Here is a 24343-nt window from a genome sequence, read left to right as displayed (position 1 = left end):
TTTTATCTACCGTACACTTGACTCTCTCCAACTGTGGCTGTCTCTACTGACTGTCTTCTCCAGCCTCCTGTCTGGAGATGAGGTCACTATGAGTCTGGTGGGGAGCCATTTTGAGCAGTCCAACCTGCATAGCTGTGACCTGGAATGAGCTACAGCAGATACTGGGAAAAATTAATGGAAATTCTTCTCTCCTTGGACTACCTGGAGGAAGCTCTAATCAAAAGCTTCCCAAATCATGGTCAGCAGGACACTTGCTGTTGGTCTACAGAAAGCTGGCTGGTCACATAACTGGCTTAGTTCATTTTTAGATTTTTCTAATGGAAATTTAGCTAAGGGCCTGATTCAAAGTCTACTGAAGTCGAATGATTCTAGCTGACTTCATTGTGATTTAGATCAGGGCTAAGTGTTTTTTTCCAGGCTTGGAGTTCAAAAGCCAGGATGGTGCTACATTTCTGAAAGACAAGAGTTTGCTCATATTAATGCCTCATTATACCTGTTCCATAGTGCCACGGGGTGGAGGGCAATCATTCTGTGTGATCTCCCCCACCCAAATGAAGCAAAAAAGAGTAGGCAGCCATGACACAAGTTTCTCCTTGACAAGTGTACCACAGCGAGTGTTGTACACACAGTAAATCTCCAGTGACAGTGCTTTGCAGTCATTGAATGAAATGTGCTGCAGTCCAGTTTGCTTCGGTGTTTTAAAGAGTGAAATACAACATAGAGGGTGAATTCTGAAAAACATTTGTAACAATGCTTAAAACTTTATTCTACACTGTTTGAATGTTGTCACTCCTTAATATAGCCTTTAATCTTAATGTAAAAACTATAGATTACCTTGCTTTATGGGTATTACTGGCAATTCTAATCAGATGTCCTGATTTTCAAAAGAGCTCAGCTCCCATGTAGATGGTTAAAAGAAATGTCCAGATTTTCAGAAGTCCTCAGCACGCAGCAGTTCCCATTGTTTTTCATGAGAGGTGCTGGGTACTCAGATCTTTTGAAAATCTGGCCAATATTGTGCAGTACAGCAAGTTACTCACTATAGGAAAACAAGTTTTTACCTTTTCCTCTTGGCAATTTAAAATAATGCTGTCTCCATTTGTAGCTACCCAAACACCTTCCATGAGTGCTATAAACCATTGGAACTGTTAGTTTACATTTTTTTTAAAAGTAAGGTGATTTTGCAGTTGAATTTAGTTTCTTTAAATCTCTCATTTAGCAAAAGATTGTTAGCATATGTACCAAACAGAAGAAATGGAGGAGTGTTTATCTTGCCTTCATTTTTCACTTCTGTAATATCATTCAAAGACTGCAGAAGCAACATTTCCAAGTCTAAATAGCATTGTAGGCTGATTTGTTATATAGAATTGTTCTTTGGAACATTTGAAAGTTGCCTAGAGGAATTATTTATAAATATACAAGCTTCAAAACTTAAGTACAGAACAGACATTTTAATGTATCATGTTTAATTGTGCAAAATCAGTTCAAACACTAACAACTGATCTACTTACTACAAAACACATTTTCTTAAGAAAGTACAGAAAGCAGAATACTCCGTTCACTATTATTCAAACATTATTGTCCATAGATGAAAGTATGTTGTGGTTTAGTGGACTTATTATTGAAACTGGTGTTTTGCCCTAGTTACTTCATAACCAGTTGGCTAGGTAATCTCTCCACATTTTATGGAGTTCACCATGCAATTCCAATCCATTTATATTGGGCAACCCAGACACACCCCATAAATCAAATTTGGTGTCTAGCTGCCACTGTGTGGGCTCCCAGCATAGCATGTTTCCCTGGATGTACAGGGTGTCTCGAGCACACAAAATCCTGGAGATTGAGCAACCAGACTTAACTATGTGTCATGATGCTCACAATTTAAAGTGAAGTTGCCCTGTAAAGGCAGCAGGGCCTGGCGTTCATCTGGAAAGTGATGAGGGGGCACTGGATGCCAGTATAGAAGATCAGACTCTCCACAAAACTACTTTCACTGACAAGTGCCCCTCCCCTATTATGCTTTCAGCTTCCAAAGCCCACCTGAACTCCAGTGTATCAAGCCCTGACTCTGTTACATGTATCAGCTGCCAAAACCTTCCTTCCTCGCCCCATCTCCCAATTTTCAGGCACTCAATCCCATCACTTAACTGTTCCACAATATTCACAACCAGCTTTTCTTGGTAGCAAACAGACCTACAAACAATACACTTTTGAACAATGTCTTAAACATAAAAGGGCTAGATTGAGCCTTTATGCTCAGCCCCCAACCATGGGGTATCACTAAGAGCTAATCTCCACTAGAAGTGCTATAGCAGCACAGCTGCACTGCATCTGGTAAAGATGCTCTGGGCTGACGGGAGGGAACTCTCCCATCAGCATAATAAAACCACCTCCGTGAGCAGCAGAAGCTGTATCGGCAGGAGAAGTTCTCCAGAGACATAGCACTGTGCACACTGGCACTTACATCGGTATAATTTACATTGCTCGGGGGAGTGGCTTATTCACATCCCTAAGCAATATAAGTTAATACTGATATAACCTATAGTGTAGACAAGCCTCAGGGAAGGAACTGTACCTTGAAGTCACAATTCCTCCCCTCATCTCCACTTACTCCAGAAGGGAGTAATTTACTGTAGCCCTGGAAAAGCTTTGCCAGTTGGTAAGGTACGAGCCGGTGGAGCAATGGCAGCCCTGGGGCTGTACACTGCAAGGGAGCCAGAACTGTGTTTCTAGTAGCCCTAATGCAACTGTGAAGTGAGGTAGGGGGCTTACTCCCCTTTTCTGCCCTATGTGGGTGCATTAGGGCTAGTGTCAATTTAGCCCAAAAGTAACACATGATATTCTCTCTGAGAGAGTGCTGCATGCTCTGAAGCTGTCCCCTAGTACACGCACATACATTTAATGTTTAGAATACATGGCATAGTCTCCACTGGCTTCTTCCCGAGGAGATGGCTGGCTGCATTCACAAATCACCCCAGAATCCCGGCAATCAGTGGTGCCAGCTAAAACACAAAAGCAGAATATAACACTATAGTGCTTTTTAAAACTGCACTTAAATTTACATTACATCTAATAGAACTCAACATTTTTAGCTGTGAATGCTCAATATAAACTAACTTTAGTTAATCCAAACCAGTTTTTCCCCTCAAACAAGTCAAAGGCACTTGAGATCAGGAGGACTATGGCTGGCTAGGTTAAGCTTCATGTTTCAAACACCAGCTGATTTTGCTGCAGCCATGTCTAAAGAAGTGCAGCGAGAGACTGTTTTAAAATGGCAAAGGGCATTAATTTCCCTCTTGGCAAGTATCTTAGGACTTTAAGCACATATGAAAACAGGATTGTAATGTGAGCTGTTTTACAACCTTACTGACAGTGAGCCTTATTGCATGCCCCCTATATACACTTTTTCAATTCTGAAGGTGCAAAAGCCTTGACTGAATAAACAGACCATAAAACAGAAGGAAATAAGCAGGACACCTCAATCCTGAATTCATAATGTTTACTTGCTAGTTTGTATGTAAAGCTCTCTCCTTTTCCCATATAAGACAATACTTTCTTGGGCTATGGCTACACTAGAGAGCTTACAGCAGCGCAGCTGTAAACTCTAGTGTAGCTGCTCTAAACAGATGGGAGAGGCTCTTCCATTGATTTAATTGATCCACTCCCAATGAGTGGCTCTCCCACCAACATAGCACTGTTCTTTAAAGGAAAAAAACCCTGTTAACTGGGAAAGTTAGCAAGAGTTACAGCGTAGTATCTCTTATGTCAAAAGAATTACTGTGATGCTCAATTTTATAATAACATGGTACATATTTCAAGTTACCATTATAAAACCTGACTGAGAATGAATACAGAGTGTGGTCATTTAGCTGCAAGGCCTATGATTCAAGACTCTTTCCAGCAACTGTTGTTAGCCTAGGAGAAGCCTTTTCTGCTATGATGTTTGTAGCTCCCCTTGTCTTGGAATTCCCATCAGGCATGAGGCTCAGTGGCATATTTTTTTTCCTGCTGTACTCTTCTGTATCAATTTTCTCCTAATTATTTTGCCAAAGACTACACTATGAGCCCCTGTCACCTTGACTGCCCCAGTTTGACCTGAGTCCAGCAGATGTCTTTGGACAAATGATCTAACAAAGTAAGTTTGAATTTGACAAGATCCCTATGGGTCTGCCTGCTCTGATTTTCAGTGGGTTTTCCCTTTGTTTCTTCACTATTTATTAGTCTTTCACCGGATTTGAAACAAGAACAAAATGCATCTTGAAAAATGGAATCAAACACTGTTTAGTTTCACTGTAGCTCCTCTCATTACTTCTGTATCTTCTGCTGAAATGCTATTTTGTAACCTCCTACAGAAATAATCCCTCACTGATTCACCGTTGATATTCCTACTCCCTGGAAGCTGAAGTACAATATGGCCGAGTCAATTTTCCCTGTATCCCTCACTCTGAAAGAAAAACCACAAAAAAGTGCTAAATGAGGACTCTGGTCCTTTAAGATCGATACCGGTAAGTCCTGCACTTAGAATCAAATTCTAATGTCAGGTACATGAGTGCAGAATTTCTAACTATTCAGGCTGGCTTCTAACTAGCAATGGTCCAGAACTCAAAATGGAACCCTGATTCTGAACTAGAACTCCCAATCCAGCCCCCCAGTATCCTGGAACTTTAGGAAAGTTTGATTCAAGAGCTGACCTTTATGGCTTAAGCTATCCTTGAAACTGGCCTGAGCTGGAACTTCTAATCCAACAAATATCCCCAAACCTAGGAAAAGTTTGAAAACAACTCTCACTCTCTGGGTCCATCTCTGTCTCTAATGACTGATTCAAATGAAAAATGTTGATGATTACAGTAAAAATCCTCTCAAACTCTCATCTGTCCCACATACTATGACTAGCCACAATCGCTGCTATTTGATTAAATGAAGATGACTCTTCTCTTTACTCCCCGCCCCTACTCAAGAGATACTGGACTTTTCCCAATAGGTGAAAGACAGGGGTATTTGTACATTGTCTGTCACAAGAACATGGCATTTAATCAGATTCTCATTTTTCCCTAATAAGCCAAGCATAGAAATATAGAAGTGCACATACAAATATTTTGAACTAGAGTTTGGCATAACCCAGGCGCTTCATTCTATTGGTGCTGGTGATTTATTCTTTGAGCAGTTCTTCCCTCTTGTGGCCACAAATGGCTGTATTTGAATAGAAAACTTGTCCAAACTTTTAAAAAAATCATTACAGACATACCTGCCATGCCCCAAATGTGGGACACAGCATGTGACAAAGACCCAAACTGAGGAACATAAAAAATTATGCAAGCAGAAAATGTAAATGGCTGTGAGATACAGCCCTTTGGTGTGCACAATTTTCTGTGTCCTCAGTTTCTGAAGAAATGATTATTACTGATATACATCATTTTCAACTACAACAGTGAGAGGCCACTGAATTTGTGTGGAATGTATGCAACTTTGGGGTGAAAATTAGTCATTTGAGAGGTTTTATTACAGATAATAAAGGTCAAATTCTGCTGTCCTTCCAGGCACAAAATTCCTGTTGATTTTAGAGAGCCATGATATAGTTTTTAAGGGAGATACAAATGCACAGAATTTACCAACCAAAGTGAAGAAAATATAGTTGAAAGCTTTTGTTGTATTGTACATACCAATGAGCAGGACACATCATCATACATTTTACCATATAAAACAGCTCCCTGAGATCTGATATGCTTCATGCATAATATCGCTCACCTCACACTTACTTACCAGATGCTTCCTTGGGTGTTTCAGCCAGAAGTGGCAGGGGTGGTGGAATGTAGTGAATCCCTGGCAGAAAGCCCGGAGGTATAAACTGAGGAAGCGTAGGGTAGTAACCTTGTTGGAAATCTCCACCTGCATCTTGCATCTACACGAACACACAAAATAAAGCTCCTTCAGTCCAGATATTGTCTTAATCACCCTATCCAACCACCACTCTCCCTTCCATAGTAACTGCAGTGAAATCAGTGGCATTACATATGATGTGTTAAAATGAAAAGCCATAATTTACTTCACTGGTCAGTATTTTTCTATTAATTTTTCTATTGTTAAAACCCTGCTACAGGGGAAATCACGAAATTCTTACTCGGGCAAAACTTCATTGAAGGCAGCCTACCTGTCTAATATAAGTTTTACATCAGCAATGGAATATGAGTATCTGAGTAAAGACTTAATAATTTGGCCTAAACACACCTGCAGCATAGAACACAACAAATGCAGGAAGTGCTTGTTATTAATGAGACACTGAATTCAAAGCCGTACTTCCAGGCATTACTAACCTTGGCTCCACCAGTGCTGCCAGATTCATGAGCATTTGCAATTTAGGTAAAGTCCCAAAACTGAGCTGTGGATTAAAAGTGGGTCCTTCACATAAGCAGTGATGAATCACTTTTTCATGAGGCTTCGTATGAATCACTTGATATTATGGATCCATAACTAAAAAACAGCAGCTGTTGGTGACTTATTTCCTGGTTTGTATTAGGGATCCTTAATGCCAAATGAGTCGTATGAAAAGTCAGTCATTACTGTGCACATGCCACTTTTAATCCGCAGCTCAGTTGTTTCCTGTTTTGTTTTGTTTTAAATCCTCATAAAAGTGAGCATCTGTTAGCAATGGCTGGAGACTGGCACAATAACACACGGAAGTAGGTATTTATATGCATGCATAATTGGATTCAAGAGAGACAAGGTGGGTCCAATATCTTTTACTGGACCAATGTCTGTTGATGGAAGAGACTGAGGGCTGGTCTAAACTAGAAAATTAGGTCAATTTCACTATGTCGGGCAGGGGATGTGACAGTAAAACAGCATAAGATGAATGGAAAAAAATCTTCTGTCAACCTAGCTACTACCTCTCAAGGAGATGGACTGCCTACACTGAAGGGAGAACTCCTCCCTTTGGCATAGATACTGATTCTCAAGCAGCAGTTTTCAAGGGTGCCACCAAGGACTGGGCTTCAGCTGCCTGGAGCTGAAGCCACAGCCCCACTGCCCAGGGCTTTGGCTTCAGCCCCAGGGAGCAGGGCTCAGGCTTGGGGAGGGAATGCCACAGCCACCCCTTGACTCATCAGAGGGCACCTAGCCTGTTTGGGTTGGGGGTGGGGTGCAACCAAAAATCGCAACATCACTGCAGAAGAGAGATCTCCCCCTGCCATCTGAAGGGTTTGCCTAACAGCCAGAGACTCCATGAACAGGCAGCAGCTAGCCAAGGACATATACCATTTCTGTGCCCTGTTACATCAGCACTTCAGGGAGCAGGGCCAAATGGAAGGCAGAAATCTGGGGGCACCCCTCTACACGTCGCCTCTGGTTGGGGGTCTGCAGGTTTGTCTATACAAGCTTAAAAGTCTCTGGGTTAAACAAAGGTTGTGAACCACTGGTGTAGGCAGTGTCTACACTGAAGCACTGCGGCAGCGCAGCTGTGCTGTTGTAGCATTTTAAGTGTAGACAAGCCCAGAGACAAGCCTTTGAGCTACAGGGTATGTTTACACTGGAAACTTCAAAGCGCTGCTGCAGGAATGCTCCATGGCAGCACTTTGAAGTGCGAGTGTGGTCGCATGCAAGCACTGGGAGAAAGCTTTCCCAGAACTCGTGGTAATCCACCTCCACAAGTGGATTAGCTCCGAGCACTGGGAGCACAGATCCCAGCTCTCAGAGCCTGTCTACACTAGTGCTTTAAAGCACTCAGACTTGCTGCACTCAGGGAGGTGATTTTTCACCCCCCTGAGCCAGCAAGTTAGAGCGCTATAAAATCTAAGTGTAGACAAGCCCACAGCGAGCTCTTCAGGGCTGGCAAAAGTGATCAGAGTGTCAAAGCTAAATACAAGGTGGAACAGATTGTTAAGCATAGGTGTTAACACATATTGCAAGGGACCATTCAAAATGAAGGAGGCCATTAACACCTCTGCGGTAATATGACAAAGAAGGGTTAGTAGGTTACAGATTGTTATAATGAGACTTAAAACCAGTATCCCTATTGAGTCCATGATTCTTAGGCCTTGTCTATACTACCACTTATGTTGGCAGAATTTATGTCGCTTGGGGATGTGAATATTCCATCCCCCTGAGCAACATAATTATGCCAGCATATGTGTAGTGTGCATAGCGCTATGTCGGCAGGATGTCTTTTCCTACTAACATAGCTACCGTCGCTCATTGGGGGTAGTTTAATTATGCCGATGAGAGAGCTCTCTGTCAGCATAGAGCGGCTACATGAGATCTTACAGTGGCACCAGCTGCATTGGTATAGTTGTGCTGCTGTAAGCTCTGTAGTGTAGGCATGGCTTAAGTGTCTAGCAAAGTTATGAATTTAAGCTCCCAGGCTCATCTTTCGAAGGTACTATGCAGGTTTCCTTTGAGGACAAGGACTGAAGGTATGTCTATGTTGCAATTAAACACCTGTGACTGGCCCATGTCAGCAGACTCAGGTTCATGGGGCTCGGGCTCCGGTTATGGGGCTGTTTAATTGCTGTGTAGACATTCAGGTTGCAGCCTGGGCTCTCTGGGACTCCCCAGATTCCTTTCCGCACTGACCCATTCCTCACTAACTTCCCTCTCCAGATGACCTCTGATTAGGCTGTTCAAAAATGTTCTGTTGAAACTGTTTTTGATAGAAAATTAAATTTTCAGTTGAACACAATTTTTCAGGTAAAGTGTCTACTTTCTGCAAAAAACTTCAATTTTTGATGAGAAACCAAATGCCCCAAACCAGAAATGTTTTAATTACATATGCTGCTGTAGCACTTCAGAAGCAAATGTGCTACAATTCCCATGTCTCCATTCTCTAAGGGCAGGGCTCCTTGGGACTACACCTCCCATGATGCACCGAGGTAGGGCATCCCCCTACAAGGGTGACTCTGGTCATTGTGAGAGAGGTTGTCCAACCAGGGAGCCTAGCCTATACATGAGACTGGGATTATGAAATACAAATCCCATGAGACACCACAACAGCATTTCTGAATCAAAGTATTTCAGTTTTTGATTGGAATTTGTTTTTGAATTTTTGCCAAAAAAATCAGTTGTCTGTTTTGAAATTAGACAAAAGCTAATTTATTTCCATTTTTGTTGAAATTTTCTGGGTTTTTTTTTAACCTTTCAGAGCAGCAGAGGGAAGAGCAGAAGGCTCACTATTTAGCATCAAATTTCCCTCTACTGTGCCATAACTGCTTGGCAGAGTTTTCACACATAGTGTTTCTCTCAAAGCAACCCCTCAGTCTCACATAGAAGCAAGATTCATAGTGTTGCCGGCCCAGAGGGGGGGGCAACAGTGGGGTTTGTTGCCCGGTGTGCATCGCACTAATTAACACACCAGGGTGGAGAAGCAAACCAAGTTTATTTGAGCTCAAATAAGGTGCCAGGGAGAAAAAGCAATCTCAAATCCTGCACACCCGCACACAGGCGGGGTCCCAGCATTTATAACCCCCTTGTTTTTCCCCCTTCCTCCCTCCCCCTTGCAACAGTTACACTTAACACTATAATGTAGCTTGTTAGAACTGTTCTCATTCGCATGTTTATCTATGGCCTTCACAGCACAGACGCATGCAGACTTTCCTCCCCCTTTTCCCTCGTCTTACTGCCGCTTTTTGCTGTTTCGAGCTATACTGCAGCTGCAAGCTAAGAAAGCTGACAGTTACACATTTTGCTTGCTGTTTATTAGCATCTTAGGCTGGTTAAAGTTCACAGCATGGAAGAACTTTGGTTCACTCAGGCCTAGAGTCACAACTTTGGTTCACTTAGGCCAAGGGACACCAACAATAGGCTCTGCTGGGAATCAAGTTAAACCCTCTTTGAAGGATTTGGTGGCGGAATAAAAGAAAAATGAAGGGGAGCCAGAAAAACCCCCAAAAACCCAGAAAAATATGAAAGTACAGGCTTTTTATCATATACTGGTATTTGTGAAAAGCTATTGATAATAATAGTGATCTCCTTTGTAAAGCACTTTGAGCTCTACTAATGAAAAGCACTATAGGTATAAATATATTACTATTCTTACCTGTGTGATTAACAATACACAAGTATTTTAGATTGGAGGGAAAATCCATATATTTTTCACCATTTATGCTGTAGATTTTTTTTTATTTTATTTTGTAATTCTCTCACTTTGGAGAACCTAAATCGATTAGTCCGTTCCACTTTTCATGTTTCTTGTCAGTGCCACTTTCTGATTCCCACGCACTAGCACACTGCTTCATATTTGGCTTGCAAACATGCAGGGGGACCGAGTTTATTTAAATCCAAACAAAACACTGCTTTAACTGATTTTTTTTTTAATTTGCCAAGCCCATTTCTGATGATTGTTAAAATATTTTTATTTAAAAAAAAAAAAACCAACCCAAAAGGCTGCTTGGCAGTGTCTCAGATGGCAGGTTTTTGCTACGATGACCTGAGATACTATACATACGGCGATAGTAAGGAACATTTAAACATGGATCTACAATTTTAGGGTCAGATTCATCCCTGTCTGATGCAGTGGCAGAAGAGAAGTTATTCTTGCTGCTCCTATTTTGCCGTTGCTAGAGGCTAAGACACAGGCTAGGGCAACAATAGAGGTCCCCTAAATTGCTCCTGCCTGTCACAGCCCCAGGGGGCTTGCAGCAGATGGGAATTGCAGTCATAGGGACTGACTTCATGGGTGCTCTGGGGCTGGAGCATCCACGAAAAGAAATTGTGGGTGCTCAGCACCCACCGGCAGCTCCATGGATCAGCGCCTCCTCCTCCCTCCCCGTCCCTCCCACCTGCTGGCAGCCTCACCAATCAGTAGTACTGCCTTCTCCCACACCGGATCTGCCCCCTCCCCATTCTGGACAGCTCCTGATCTGCCCCACTCTGGATCTTTCCTGTGCCAAAACTTCCACCGCGCAGCCCATTGTCCTGGGGGGCGAGCCCTGCTATACTAAGAGGATTTCACTGGGGAACCCAGGAGACATTTTGTGATAGCTATGCTGACGCAAACTGGTCACATTTTAGTGGTTAATTTTCCCTCCGAATCCTTATCCTTCAAGGCCTCTGCACACAGAAATGCCACTGAAGTCAACAAGAGCTGCCAGCACAGGGGGCTTGCAGAATCTGGCCCACAACTTTGAACCCTTTTGATTTTTCTAGGTTCCAGTCAGACCTTTAACATTATTATTTGTTCCTGGTTTGATCAGCTTCTGTATCAAGATGCCACTGAAGTAATTAGTGTCCAGGCTAACTTTTTATGGCTACTCTAATGGCAAGATTGCATCCTACAATACAAAGAGCAATGTATGCAGCAGCAATTAAAAGAAACCACTACTTACTGACAGAGGAGCAGCACTCCCTGGTCCATGGTTGCTAGGGACATGTCTGAAACCTCTTTGAAGAGGGATCCCTGGAGACACTGGTGCTCCCCTGCAGCTTGGCTGATTGATGGCAAAGCCCATGGGGAATGGGTGGTATGGGTACATACCAGAGTACCCAGGATACAGTTTTGGAGGTTCTCTCTCCAGGTATTCTGGGCTGACAACACATTCTTGAGGCAAAGCAGGACGGGCTATGAAACAAGCAGCGAGGAAAAATAAAAACAAACAAGCAAAAATATCACTGCAAACAGTTTGAAGGCAGATAGAAATAGAGAGTCATAGTGCCAAATTCTGTCCTCAGCCAGTGTAACTGAAGGCAGAAGCTGGCCCTTTGGTTTTACCTTCACTTCTTATTCAATTTTCTTTTTCTTTTTTTTTATTAGAAAATTTAGGATTGGGGAGGAAAGAAGGGAGCTCAACAGTGATGGAAGACAGGTTAATACAGCTTTGGGAGAGCAAAATCTGCCTTGTGCACCCTGAACCAAGTTGTCAGCAAACTACTGATTGTAGAATCTCTAATACTTCTGCTGCCATAACAGGTATGACAAACAGCTTGATTTCTAGTTTCCTGTGGCAACAGTTAGAAAATAATCACCTTTTACACTTGTAAATCAAGTAAAATTTACTACTGAAATCAATGAGAGGGAATAAAGAGCTCTGTACCCTGTGATAGCTGTAATTTCTATAGAGTTGTTTGCAGTTTTGTAGCCATGTTGGTCCCAGGATATGAGAAAAACAAGGTAGGAGAGGTACCGGTAATATCTTTTTATTGGACCAACTTCTGTTTGTGGAAGGGGCAAGTTTTTGAGCTTCACAGAGCTCTTCCTGGACCTCAGGTCACCTGCACAGCCATGAAGCTCCACCCACAGAAGTCAGTCCAATAAAAGATATTGACCTCACCCTCTCTCTCATTTCTACCGAGTTCATTTTCAAAGAATCCATGTATTTTGCTATTTAAAAAAATCTTGTTCACAAAGTGATCTTCCAAAGTAGTGGAACCCCCATCATCTATGACTAGACTATATCTGTGTCTCAAAACCTCATCCATTCAAACCCCTCCTTGAAGCCTTTTTCTTCTGTGAGGCCCATAAGCATAAAAATTAAATAATCGTTGGTGGATGAGGCTGGGCTGGAACTATCTAAAGCGATTCTTTCCTCCCCATCTCCCAGAGCATCTGGTCTTTCTTGTGTTGTCTTCTAAGATTGTTAGCTCACCAGGGGCCCAGTCTAATGACTACTGTGGTCAGTGGGAGTCTTCATTAATAATAATAATTAATAATAATGGATTAGACAAGGCCCACCCTACAGCCTCTACTGTGTAGAGAACAGTGTCAGAAGTGATGGACTAAATGACCCTAGGAATTGTGCATCTCTACATTCTATTTTCTATTCTTAAATACAAAATAAACTTTTACACTAACTGATTCCAGCCAAATCTCGTCTGAGCTACATAAATCCAGCTCAGGAGCTTTCCTTCTCTTTTTTTACATTGCCACCATAAAATGCCTGCTCTAGACAACTCCAGCAGGAACTCCCCAATTTCTCTGTACTTGCTGTGGGGTTTTTTTCTTTTGCTTTTGCTGGAGGGCATGTCTGTAAATGTAAAAATAACAACACAGCTCAGAAGAAAGTGCTCAAGGTGCTGTACTGAATAATCAGGGTCCTGTCACAGACTCACTTCCCTCTTAAACAGGGACTAGTAGCATGAATCCATCTTTGCAACAAGGAAACAAGCTGAGGAGCTGCCTAGGGTGGTTCCTACAGCTACAAAGTCCATGAGCGCAGCTTGGAAACTTTGCAAAACCAACAATAAGTGCAGCACTGCATACAAAACACACACGCCTGAAAACATGTCCCCAGAACGGGGAAGCAAAGTGAGAGCAGTTTCAGCAGCCCTGGGGAACAGGTCACCTGGGACCTAAAGATTTCTGAGGCACTAGAAATGAGGCATGGAAGATGGATGGACAGACACTGACCCAACAGTACCCACTGATAGATGGACAGACACTGAATGATGGACACAGACAGACAGATGGACACAGAGGTAGAAGTTCATCATCTTGAGTGGAGGCCTATGGAACAGACACCCCAATGCTGAGCTGGTCCCTACCAAAGTCCCCAAAGAGCGGGGAGCTGGGAGCAGGTAGTGGTCTGCGGGTCCTGGTTCTGCTGCTGCTGCTGCTGGCTGCTGGGGCGGTCTTGGCTCCTTCACACCCGGCCCCACAGCTGCTGTGTTCAGAGGTGTTGGGGCCAACTGCAGGAGACTTCTGACCTTTACCATGAACTGGGGTGCAGGCCTCGGGCGGAGATGTCTCCCTGGGTGGGGCATCCGGATCCTGCCCCTGCATCGCCTTCTGAGCCGCCATGATCTTCTGGCGCTCTGTGATAAGTGCGCACTTGTCGCACGGGCAGAGCTTCCAGCGGCAGTGGCCTGTATGGCCCTTCACTGGCACCACAAAGCCATGGTTCCTGCAGCGGGAGCACTTGGGGGTGCGCAGAGCTGCCTTCTCCGCCGTCACTGTCACCTCGGCCTCCATGGCACCCCCAGCCAGACAGGCACTAAAGCACCACGTGCAGCCAGAACTTGAAGAAGCTCAGCTCAGGGGCAGGGCGGGGCAGAGCCTTGGTGTGCCCACAACCACTAGCTACAATGTCACAACTGAGCCTGCTGGGCTTTCTGCAAGGGGACAGGATGAGCTCTGCTCCCAGTAAGAGGTAGTGTGCATAGATATCAGTGCTGTTGGGACTGCAGAAAGTGGGGGAAGAGCAATCCTCCAAGGATCTGGGCAAGAACAGTTCTGCACTTTCGGGCAGCTGGCATTTCCAGCACTCTGGGGCCCAGATCTACCCTGAGATAGAGCCCTCCACTCCACCAGGGCTAAGTGGGCAGATCTCCTGCTGGGGATAGAAGTAAGCACTCTGCTGGGGTTGTGAGTGCAGCATGTGGACTTTCGTCCCATTTCCATGCACTTGCAGGCCCAAGATGTGACAATGAATCAGTGTGGCTTTGAAAAGACATACAAGTTTGCAAAAACATGGCCTCTGATTCTGCACAAGCAACCATTTGTGGGCACATCCCTTGCATTTGCAAGTGCAGATTGGAGAGTAACACGCCTGATTTACACATGCAAAAGCAGTGGTTGCAAAAGGGTATTTTGGGCCATAGAAACGGAATCTTCTTGGGGCCATTTTAGGGTTGCCAATTTTGATAGGACATATTCCTCAAGGTTTCATCACATGACATAATCTTTAATTAAAAATTAAGCTTTAATTCCTGGATACTTCAGGACAGTCCAGGAGGGTTGGCAACCCTGGGTCCTTTTTGCCTTTCATTTTAAAAGGCAATCTCCCCTCTTTGATACCCACAGTTACCATCATATTTTGCATGCATCTTATTACACTGGAATCATTATTTCAGTTCCTTTTTTTCAAACTCAAATGTATTTTTCTTGAACAGGAGGGAGAGTCTCACTCCTTCAGTAAAAAAAAAATAAATACTGCTTTACCATTCTGTTTTTTTTACAATGTTCATCTAATCCAGTGTATCACGACGAGGGCAGAAAGCATGTCTAATTCCTCCAGCCATCTATCTCCCTTTGCCACATCTTTATTACCTGGACACAAACATGGGTTTAAAATTAAAAATGTAATAATGCTCTAGTTTCAATATTGCTTGTAAAACTACCCGTGTTGTTACTGTTCCACTGGGTTAGCACTTACAAAACTATAACTAGTATACAAGTAGCCCATTTGCAGGGCAAAGCTGAACCCCAGACAATGGAAGGAAGAATACAGCAAATCTTTTTCAGCTGAGAAGAGTTAACCCTGTGACCTTGTGGCAAGTCAGTGGCCTCTGTTTCCTTCGTTAAAAGAAAAAACTGTTTAAAGCAACAGTTAACCATAAAATAGTCCTTCATTTACTCATCAGCTTCAAGAGCATTAAGTCACAAGGTGAGGTATGTATTCTTTAGGGTGACCAGATGTCCCAATCTTATAGGGACAGTCCCGATTTTTGGGTCTTTTTCTTATATAGGCTCCTATTACGCCCCACCCCTTGTCCCGATTTTTCACATTTGCTGTCTGGTCACCCTAGTATTCTTGCTGCTTTGTGAGAGTTTTAATAAGCACCAGAACATGTTTCAAAGTGACATAGATCCTTCCTTGCAGGGCTTGTATGCACCTCCCACCCCCTCTGGGTGGAAATCGTAACAAAAGCTGTTGACTTTGAAACTAGTCTCCTGTCAGACACTTAGGACAACATTTTCAAAAGCTCCTGTGACTTTCAAGTGTGAGCCCCACTGAGTTCCACTGGGGCTTCCGACTTAGCTTAGGGAAAATGCCTAAGTCCCATTGAAATCTGAGAGTTAGGTTCCTAACTTGCTTAGGTACTTTTGAAAATCCCAGTAGACACCTATCGAAACCTTTTGGTGCTTTGGAAATCTGGCCTCAAAGGGTATGTCTACACTGCAATAAAACGTAGGTTTGTCAGGCATCTGGTTTTTTACCAGAATGCCTGGTCAAAAAGGGACCCTGGTGGCTCCGGTCAGCACTGCTGACCGGGCCGTTAAAAGATTGGTTGGCCGCACAGCTTCTGAGAAGCTTTCATCATCTCCCTCTGGCTCCTAGGTGGAGGAGAGACTAAGGGGGCGCTGCATGCTGTCCCTGCCCCAAGCTCCACCTGTGCAGTTCCTATTGACCAGGAACTGCGGCCACTGGGAGCTGCGGGGGAACCACTTGCAGGCAGGGGCAGCACGCGGAGCCACCTGGCCGTGCCTCTGCCTAGGAGCCAGAGGGAGATGTCGATGCTTCTGGGAGCCGCCTGAGGAGAGCACCACCTGGAGCCTGCACCCTGAGCCCCCGCCTGCACCCAAACTCCCTCCCAGAGTGCACACACCCTCCCGCACCCCAACCCCCTGCCACATCCTGAACCCCTCATTTATGGCCCCACCCCGGAGTCTGCACCCAGAGCCCATACCCTCTCCCATACTCCAACCTGGTGCCCCAGCCTAGATCCCTCTCCCACACTCCAAATCCCTCAGCCCCAACCTCCAGCCCAGAGCCCCTTCCTGCACTGCAAGCCCCTCATCTCCAGTCCCACCCCAGAGCCCACACCCCACCACAGGAGGCCTCACCCCCCTCTCACATCCCACCTCTTGCCCCAGTCTTGTGAAAATGAGTGAGTGAGCGAGGATGGGGGAGAGCGAGTGACACAGGGAGGAGGGATGGAGTGACCAGGGGACAGTGGCCTCGGAGAAGGGGCAGGACAAGGGTGTTTGGTTTCCTGCAAATAGAAAGTTGGCAACCCTAATAAAATACCTGCGTCTAGCCCATGTCAGTTGACTCAGGCTCACAGGGCTCAGGCTTTGGAGTTTAAAAATTGCATTGTAGACATTCGGGCTTGGGATGGAGCTCAGGATCTGGGACCCCATGAGAGGGGAAGGTCTTAGAGCCAGGCTCCAGCCCAAGCCCAAATATCTTCACAGCAATTGTATAGCCCTGCAACCCAAGCACCACAAGCCTGTGTTAGCTGATACAGGCCAGCCATAGGTGTTTTATTGCAGTGTAGTTCTAGAAATACCCAAAGTCACTAAGGCAGGGGTGGGCAAACTACGGCCCGTGGGCCGGATCTGGCCCCTCAGGGCTTTGGATCCGGCCTGCAGGATTGCCCCCCATGGTGCCACTTTGCAGAAGCGGCCGGCACCACTTCCCTGCGGCCCCCAGGCAGGGGGGCAGAGGGCTCTGCATTGCCCATGCCTCCAGGCACTGCCTCCCACAGCTCCCATTGGCTGGGAACGGGGAACTGTGGCCAATGGGAGCTTTGGGGGGAGGGAGCTGGAGGCACGGCAAGGGCAGCGCACGCGGAGCGCTCCGTCTCCCCTCCCCCAAGGACCGTAGCGCTTCCAGGAGCAGCGCAGGGCTAGGGACAGGCCAGGCATGCAGGGAGCCTGCCCTGGCCCCACTGCACACTTCTGCCACCCCAGAGCCCGAACCCCTCCTGCACCCCATCTCCAACTCCCTGCCCTAACCCCCTGCCTGCACCTCGTACCCCTCTGACTCCAACTCCCTGCCCTGAGCCCCCTTGTGCACCCTGCACCTCTCCTGCACTCCAACCTCCTGCCCTGAGCCCCCTCTTGCACACCACACCCCTGCTTCACCCCAACCCCCTTCCCTGAGCCCCCTCATACACCCTACACCCCTCCTCTGCCCCAATCTCTTGCCCTGAGCCCCTTCCTGCACACCGCACCCCCTCCCACACCCCGCACTCCCTCCTGCACCCCAACCCCCTGCTCCGGCCCTGCATACAATTTCCCCACCCAGATGTGGCCCTCGGCCCAAACAGTTTGCCCATCCCTGTACTAAAGGTACGTCTATGCTGCACCCATAAGCCCTGGGTTAGTAGAACTTGCATTAGCAGACCCTGGGTTTGTTAACCTAGGGCTTGAGTGTCTACACTCATTTATAACCCCAGGTTAGGGATTGTTGAACCCTAGAACCCAACCTGGGGCCCTGCATTGTGAGGGCCCAAGTCCAATCACCCATATCCCAGACTTCCTAGCACCTTCCCAAAATGTGGCTACTCTAGTCCTTTGTTCATGGTGCCGTGGGGGGAAATTGAACAGTTCCCAAAGGTAACTCTCTCGAGGGCAAAGAAAGTCGGACTGTGAGATGCTTTTGGTGGACTCCCAGAGCACGCTTTCAGTGAGGCTGCAACTACACTGCAAAGCCACAGGGCTTGAACCCTGGGTCCTAGCTTGATTCAGGCTCAGACCCTTCACCTCTGTGGGGTCTTGTGACCCTGGGTCCAAGTCTTGGGTTAGCACGATTTGTGTTTAGACCGAAGAGGGATTAGCCTATGGGCTAACATAGCAGTGTAGACATAGCCTTAGACATTTTTGAAATTTTTACCCTTAGGTCCCAGTTCAGGAGAGAACTGAAGCACGTGGTTAACTTGACTTCAACAGGACTTAAGCACATGCACAAGTGATGTCCTGAAGTACTGCTTTCCTGAACCAGGCCCTTAGAAAGATAGAGGATATTTCCTTCTTTATTCTTAACATTCATTCTACTCTATAGCAATTTTTTGGCAGATTCCATATCATCCATCCCAGTGTTGTTGCCGTATGTTGTGTACATATGTATAGTTACCTGTAAAGTTTTTTAAAAGTGTGTATCTTGCCTTAGATACAGAATACATCCAAATTCATTGGGATACTAACAAAGTAGCAGGTATTGGTGGGTGATGTACATTTCCTATGATAAATGTTATCTCTCAATTACATAATATTAATATTCAGGATATTTAATCAAGCATATTTATTTATTTCTCTTATCCCTCAAGACAAGGTGTAGACATTAATAGTTTCTACATAAATAAACCCAGACTTTTGAAAGCTTTGAACCTTTTTCATCTAAGTATAGAGGAGTTATTTTGCATTCTATATAATTTGTTTCAAACGTGGTGAGACTCTGTAAAGGGGGGAGTTTTTTATTTTCCTTGTGAGATGAATATTCACTTCTGCAGACAATTTGAGGAATCCTGCTATTCCCAATCTGCTATAATTTTATATATACATTTTAATTAGATACTCTATCACACAGAATTAACAAAACTACCAGGCAGAGAAGACACACACACACACACACACACACACACACACACACACACACACACACACACACACACACACACACACACACACACACACACACACACACACACACACACACACACACACACACCCCCTTCTGAGTGGAATGCAGAATTCCATGTGAATAAGGTGAACTGGATTTGACATAAAAACTATTATATGTTTGTTGGCAAAACAGTGAAGCACAATAAACAAAAATCTGTCTTCTCCAGAACTGGCTTTTAGATTTACTTCAATATGTGGAGTAAAATATATAGGAACTGTAGCCCACAGTATATACAGGTAGCATTTTGTAGTAAAATAGAGTTTGCAAGAATGATTATTTTGCCAAAAATAAAGGGGAAGCAATCTAGAGGTTTCATAGTATTGAAATTAATAGCAATAATGTCTGTATTTCCCTCTGACTTCTGTACTGTGTACAGTATAAAGCATAATTTTGGTACACAGATAATTCTGTATGGGCAAAACACAAAGGACAATGCTCTTGCTAAAAGAAAGGAACAAATCAGGAAGTTGGTTATCATCAAATTAAATGGCAAAAACCGCAGGGTTTTTGCCCTCTCTGACTTTCCTACTAATATTATATGATGTAAGTGTATTTTGGCATGCAAATTGTTGTGCTTTAGCTTTGGGATTTCTGAAGTCTGCAGCACTTCTCAGAGCTATAATAATGTTATAGCAAGATATATTTAGCAAATGAACATTTATAGCACATTGCTGTCGTTCTTTAAAAACTGTTTCAATAATATTACTAGCATGCAAAAAACCCAAGTGAAAGCAACTCACTTGTACAACTCTTGGGTCTATACTGAAAACATTTGCAGGCTTGTTTCACTATAAATGAGCACATTTTTCTATTAATGCCAATTAAGTATATCTTTTAAATAGTTAAGAGATTCCTTATTCTTCTTCTTTCGTATGGCAAGAGAGGTGATTAGCAATGTTCAAATAACCAAATACAGCTCAGTGAGCCAATGGGTCACTTCAAAAGTGTCTTGTTTTAATTCTGAGATGACACCAGCAATCAGTCAAAGCAGGCACTGATTTACAATGTGTTCCAGTTTGCAACTGGTGTCCACAGTCACATTGTGTCTCATCTTCCAGAAGTGCAAGAAATGGCAGCATCTGCCATGTGATGTTCTGAAAAGATTCAGTGCAGATCATTATTTCTGGGGTAGATTGAAGCCTGGAAGTTCTTTTTGTGGCATAAGCAATCAGGTGTTTGTTTGGGACATTAGTATTATCCCAGAATTCTTTCCATTGTGCTTCAGGATTGAATTAAGATGCTTTAATGGATTTTGTCCGATCCGAAAAAGGCTTTGGAAGGTTCTGGAGATCCTAATTAATTGGTAAGTTCAGGTTGGTCATTGTTTGATTGTATCATGTTTCTGTGTGTGTTCCTCTGGATTTTGGGTGGGAGTACATGTGCCAGAGTGGGCAATCATTGGATGGGTGTTGATTATAATGTTCCAGTTATAATTCTCTTTCTAGTATTGAGCTGCACGTCCAGAGATTTGGTATGTAAGCTGCCTACCCAGACTGTTGTGCAATATTCAGTGGCTGAGTATCCCATTGCTCAAGTCACTGTTCGAAGTGTGTGCGCATATGCACCCCATGTTATTCCTGTGAGTTTCCAATTCAGCTAATCTTTATTTTTATCTTTTTGCATGTCTTTTCCAGATGATCTTTACAAGTCAGGCTTCTACCCAAAGTCACAAACAAGTATTTCAGATAGGGCTCATTTTGGATCCATTGATTGCAAAAGGTGATATTGGGTGGTTCTTTGGCAGCTTTGTTTTTTAGGTAAAAGGCTATTACCAAAGTCTTTGAAGCACTGGGGTGGAGCTTCCGGCACTGAAAATATTCCACCACTGTCTTGAGGTCAGTTGAGAGGATGTCGCTGATGGTGGGAGGTCTTTGCTTGTACCCGCAAGAGCTATGTCACTGGGATATATTAATGTATGCAGAATTCTGTCAGGTAGGTTACTATTGTAGATGTTGAATAGTGAAGAAGTCAATGTGGATACTTGAGAGAGACAATCACTGAGGGTGCGTGGTTTGCTGATCAGCCAGTTCAAAATGAGGGTGTGTGCTTTGCTGATCAGCCAGTGTTTTTCAACACTGTGGCTAGGAATTGCTTAGTGCTGAGGAATCTGATGAGCCTTGATGCCTTGGGCAATAGCCCACATCTCCATACCAGGTTGAAGGTGGTGGATAAATCTAGCAGAAGATATGCAGAAGTTGAAGACAAGGTACACTGTATCAAGCCGATTCCAGATAACTATGACTACCTCACCTTCTTATCCACGCTGTCACAAAACATATTCCTTGCAACTATAGCAAGCTCTATACTCCCTGCAGGAAGCTGGAAACAGAAGCACTCTTTAAAGAGTATGAAAATAATGGTGAACCAGATACAGTGAAAGAACTAATAGTCATTGAACTCTGCCCACCTGAAGAGATGGAATGAGACAGTGGAGGGTCATGACTTCCCTCATACCAGTCGCAAAGCCTGGGCATGTTTCTGTAAGCTTGATGCTGCTAACCCAGTAAAACACTGTCAACCAAAAGTGATGGCTAATGCTGTTGCCTCATACCTTCTCTGTAATTCAAAGACCAAAACTGACAATCTGACTAGATGGAAGATTCAGAAAGAGTTCCTTCTAAATGTCTGACAGAGCCCCACCACTTTATTGTTATCTTCCCCATACACTATAGAAAAAATAAACAAGGCTCTCGTAGCCACTAAAAGCAGAAGAGCAGCTGCTAAGGACAGCATTTATCCTGAATTCCTCAAGATTTGGGGCCAAAGGGACAAGCTATGACTGGTAGACCTGTTCAGTAACGTACATTTGATAGGGAAGATTCCAAAAAGCTGGTGTGAGGTGATATTTGTTTCCCTCCTCAAACGTGAGAAACCATCAAATGATGCCTGATATCGCTCCTCTCTACAACTTACAGGTTAACAAAGAGGGTTTTACTGGCCAATTTCACCTCTATCTTTGAAGCCATACTGAGAAAGAAACAGGCCATTTTCATACTGGTACAAAGTTGCTATGATCAGGCACTCACCATTATTAGTCACATTGAAGCTGAAGTTAAGAGGTTAAGATAAAATCCTGTTTTTTAAATTTCTGTTTGTATGTTGGATGCCTCCACTATGTATTGCAATAAGACATTGATGGTGATATAGTAGCGGCTTTATTATTAGCTATTCTTCATATTCATCATATATTAGTCAATTAATCCTTTGTTTATTAGCTATTAGATATGGTGTAATTGAAGTAATGACATAAGAATACATATGGCTGCCCAAGCAAAGATTTTTGAAGTGTACTTGCCCTCCGGTATACCTTTGAGATGCTCACCAGCACTCTTGCCATATCTTGCGCCTCCCTGCTATCCATCCTAACTCAAGTACCTTGTCTCCCAGGCTCCTTGATGGGCTGGTAGGTTGTCTCCTGCCATCACCGATTGCTAGTGTCTTTGTTGGCTTCCTGCACTGGCAGATGAGCTCCTGGGCTAATTTCCTGATCTCCCTACTGGACAGGCAGACAGGCTGAAGGAATGGATGCTCTAAACCAGCAAGGAACATCAGAGCTGCTCTTCCTATCCTGTTACTAGAAGGCAAGGCTTGTTCAGCTCCATTCCACTATCACTGGGTTACATGGTTCTCCCCTTTACAGACTGGAGCCGTAATGCCTTCTTCTTGGCTCTGTTAATAAAAGGAGTCCTCTCTGATGGGATCCCTAGACTCAGGTTCCCAAGCACTTGATTGGTCAGTTGCTACCTGACTGCATTGAAGGTTTTCTTTTCATAAGTGATGTGATATGGAATATAGGGCCAAGAAGCAGAACATTTTAGGAGAGGAAAATATGATTATGCCAAACAGCAAGGCATTCTCAGCACAATAGTGTTTCATCACATTTCCATCAAATAGATATTTTTCACTAAATCAATGATTCATTTATGAATCATGATATTCAGGTTCAATGTGGATTTTCTTTGTTGGTTATCATTACTTACAATTCTTTAAGGAACTGATCAGATCTATGTTTTTTCCAGCGGTTAGCTACATACATACATTACCTCCCTTTTCATTTTTTTACATTATATATTTGATATAGTTCAATATGAGATAATGCATCATAGCATTGTATCAGAATAAACACAAATATTACAATGACATTTACAATTCAGGATGATTTCTCCTGTTGTGGGTAAATCATCTACCTCTCTACTCCAGACCTATCTTCTTTGCAAACTAAAAATCTCAGTTTTTCTCGGACATCTTTTAGTGGATGTCTAGCTATCAGCTCAAGCTCAACGTAGCTAAAACTGAGCTCGTAATCTTTCTGCCAAACCCCCTCCACTACCTCCTTTCTTGATTACCGTGGACAACATCACCATCCTGCCTGTCGCTCAAGCCTATAACCTGGGCGTCATCTTTGACTCAGGTGCCTCTAGGTCCCCACATCCAGGCTGTGTCTAAAATTTTATTCTTTCTGCATTACATCTCTAAGATACTGCCTTTCCTATCTATTCACACTGCGAAACCTCTCCTCTAGGCTCTTGTCATTTCACATCATAATTACTGCAATAACCTTCTCCCTGGCCATGACAAATGCAATCTTGCTCCACTGATATCCATTCTGAATGCTGCTACAAAGATCATTTTCCTAGCCTCTGGCTTTGACCATGTCACCTCTCTCTTTGCATCCCTCCACTAGCACCCCCTTCTCTAGCACATCAAACATAAGCTTCTATGTTCACTTTCAATCTTTTACAACTTATCCCATACGTATCACCTCTCAGTCGTTATCGAGATGTCAACTGCTGCCCAATTGGCCAATCATGCCAGCTTCCTGGACCACTTATTAAATTTTCAGACAAGTACCTTTGTGCTTTCTCCCATGTTGCCCCTCATGATTTGGAGACACTCCCTGTAAACATCCATAAAGCTACCTCATTATCATCTTTCAGATCTCTCCTTAACACTTTCCTTTTCCATAATGCCTACATAAACGTGACCATAGTCAGGCTTCTGGTGTGCTGAGATCACTGCCTATCATGCTGTTCAACGCTGTCTCCTTCTTGCCTTGTAAAGGAAGTATTTCTTCACACAATGCATGGTTGCCACAGGATGTTGTGAAGGCCAAGACTATAACAGGGTTAAAAAAAAAAACTAGATAAGTTCATGGACAATAGGTCCATCAATGGCTATTAGCCAGGATGGGCAGGGATGGTGTCCCTTGCCTCTGTTTGCCAGAAGCTGAGAATGGGCAACAGGGCATGGATCATTTGATGATTACCAGTTCATTCCTTCTGGGGCATCTGGCA

General features: G+C 44.0%; 2 protein-coding genes across 2 annotated transcripts in view; one reads left to right on the top strand and one right to left on the bottom strand.

The window, feature by feature from the left end:
- LRP8 (LDL receptor related protein 8) overlaps positions 1–24343 on the top strand; it is a 440430-nt gene that overhangs the window by 41267 nt on the left and 374820 nt on the right. The window lies entirely within an intron of this gene.
- On the bottom strand, positions 904–14001 carry DMRTB1 (DMRT like family B with proline rich C-terminal 1). The gene is made up of 4 exons (XM_045026547.1): positions 13465–14001; positions 11313–11545; positions 5761–5899; positions 904–3002 (listed from the first exon to the last, which is right to left on the bottom strand). The coding sequence occupies exons 1-4, from the start codon at positions 13889–13891 to the stop codon at positions 2899–2901; spliced, it is 903 nt and encodes a 300-aa protein (XP_044882482.1). The 5' UTR covers positions 13892–14001; the 3' UTR covers positions 904–2898.

Source organism: Mauremys mutica, chromosome 8, assembly GCF_020497125.1.
Source record: "Mauremys mutica isolate MM-2020 ecotype Southern chromosome 8, ASM2049712v1, whole genome shotgun sequence".
In the NCBI taxonomy this organism is placed as follows: domain Eukaryota; kingdom Metazoa; phylum Chordata; order Testudines; family Geoemydidae; genus Mauremys; species Mauremys mutica.
The sequence above is the reverse complement of the archived record's forward strand: the minus strand, read 5'-3'. Positions and strand labels throughout refer to the sequence as shown.

What these genes read in the sequence shown, in the direction of transcription:
- DMRTB1 (XM_045026547.1), bottom strand. Translation starts at nt 13,891, where the DNA reads ATGGAGGCCGAGGTGACAGTGACGGCGGAGAAGGCAGCTCTGCGCACC. An exon ending in GGAGTGCTGCTCCTCTGTCA is followed by an intron (nt 5,900 to 11,312) that starts GTAAGTAGTGGT and finishes GTGTTCGTGTAG; the next exon opens with ATGCAAGATGCAGGTGGAGA. An exon ending in AACACCCAAGGAAGCATCTG is followed by an intron (nt 3,003 to 5,760) that starts GTAAGTAAGTGT and finishes TTTGTGTTTTAG; the next exon opens with CTGGCACCACTGATTGCCGG.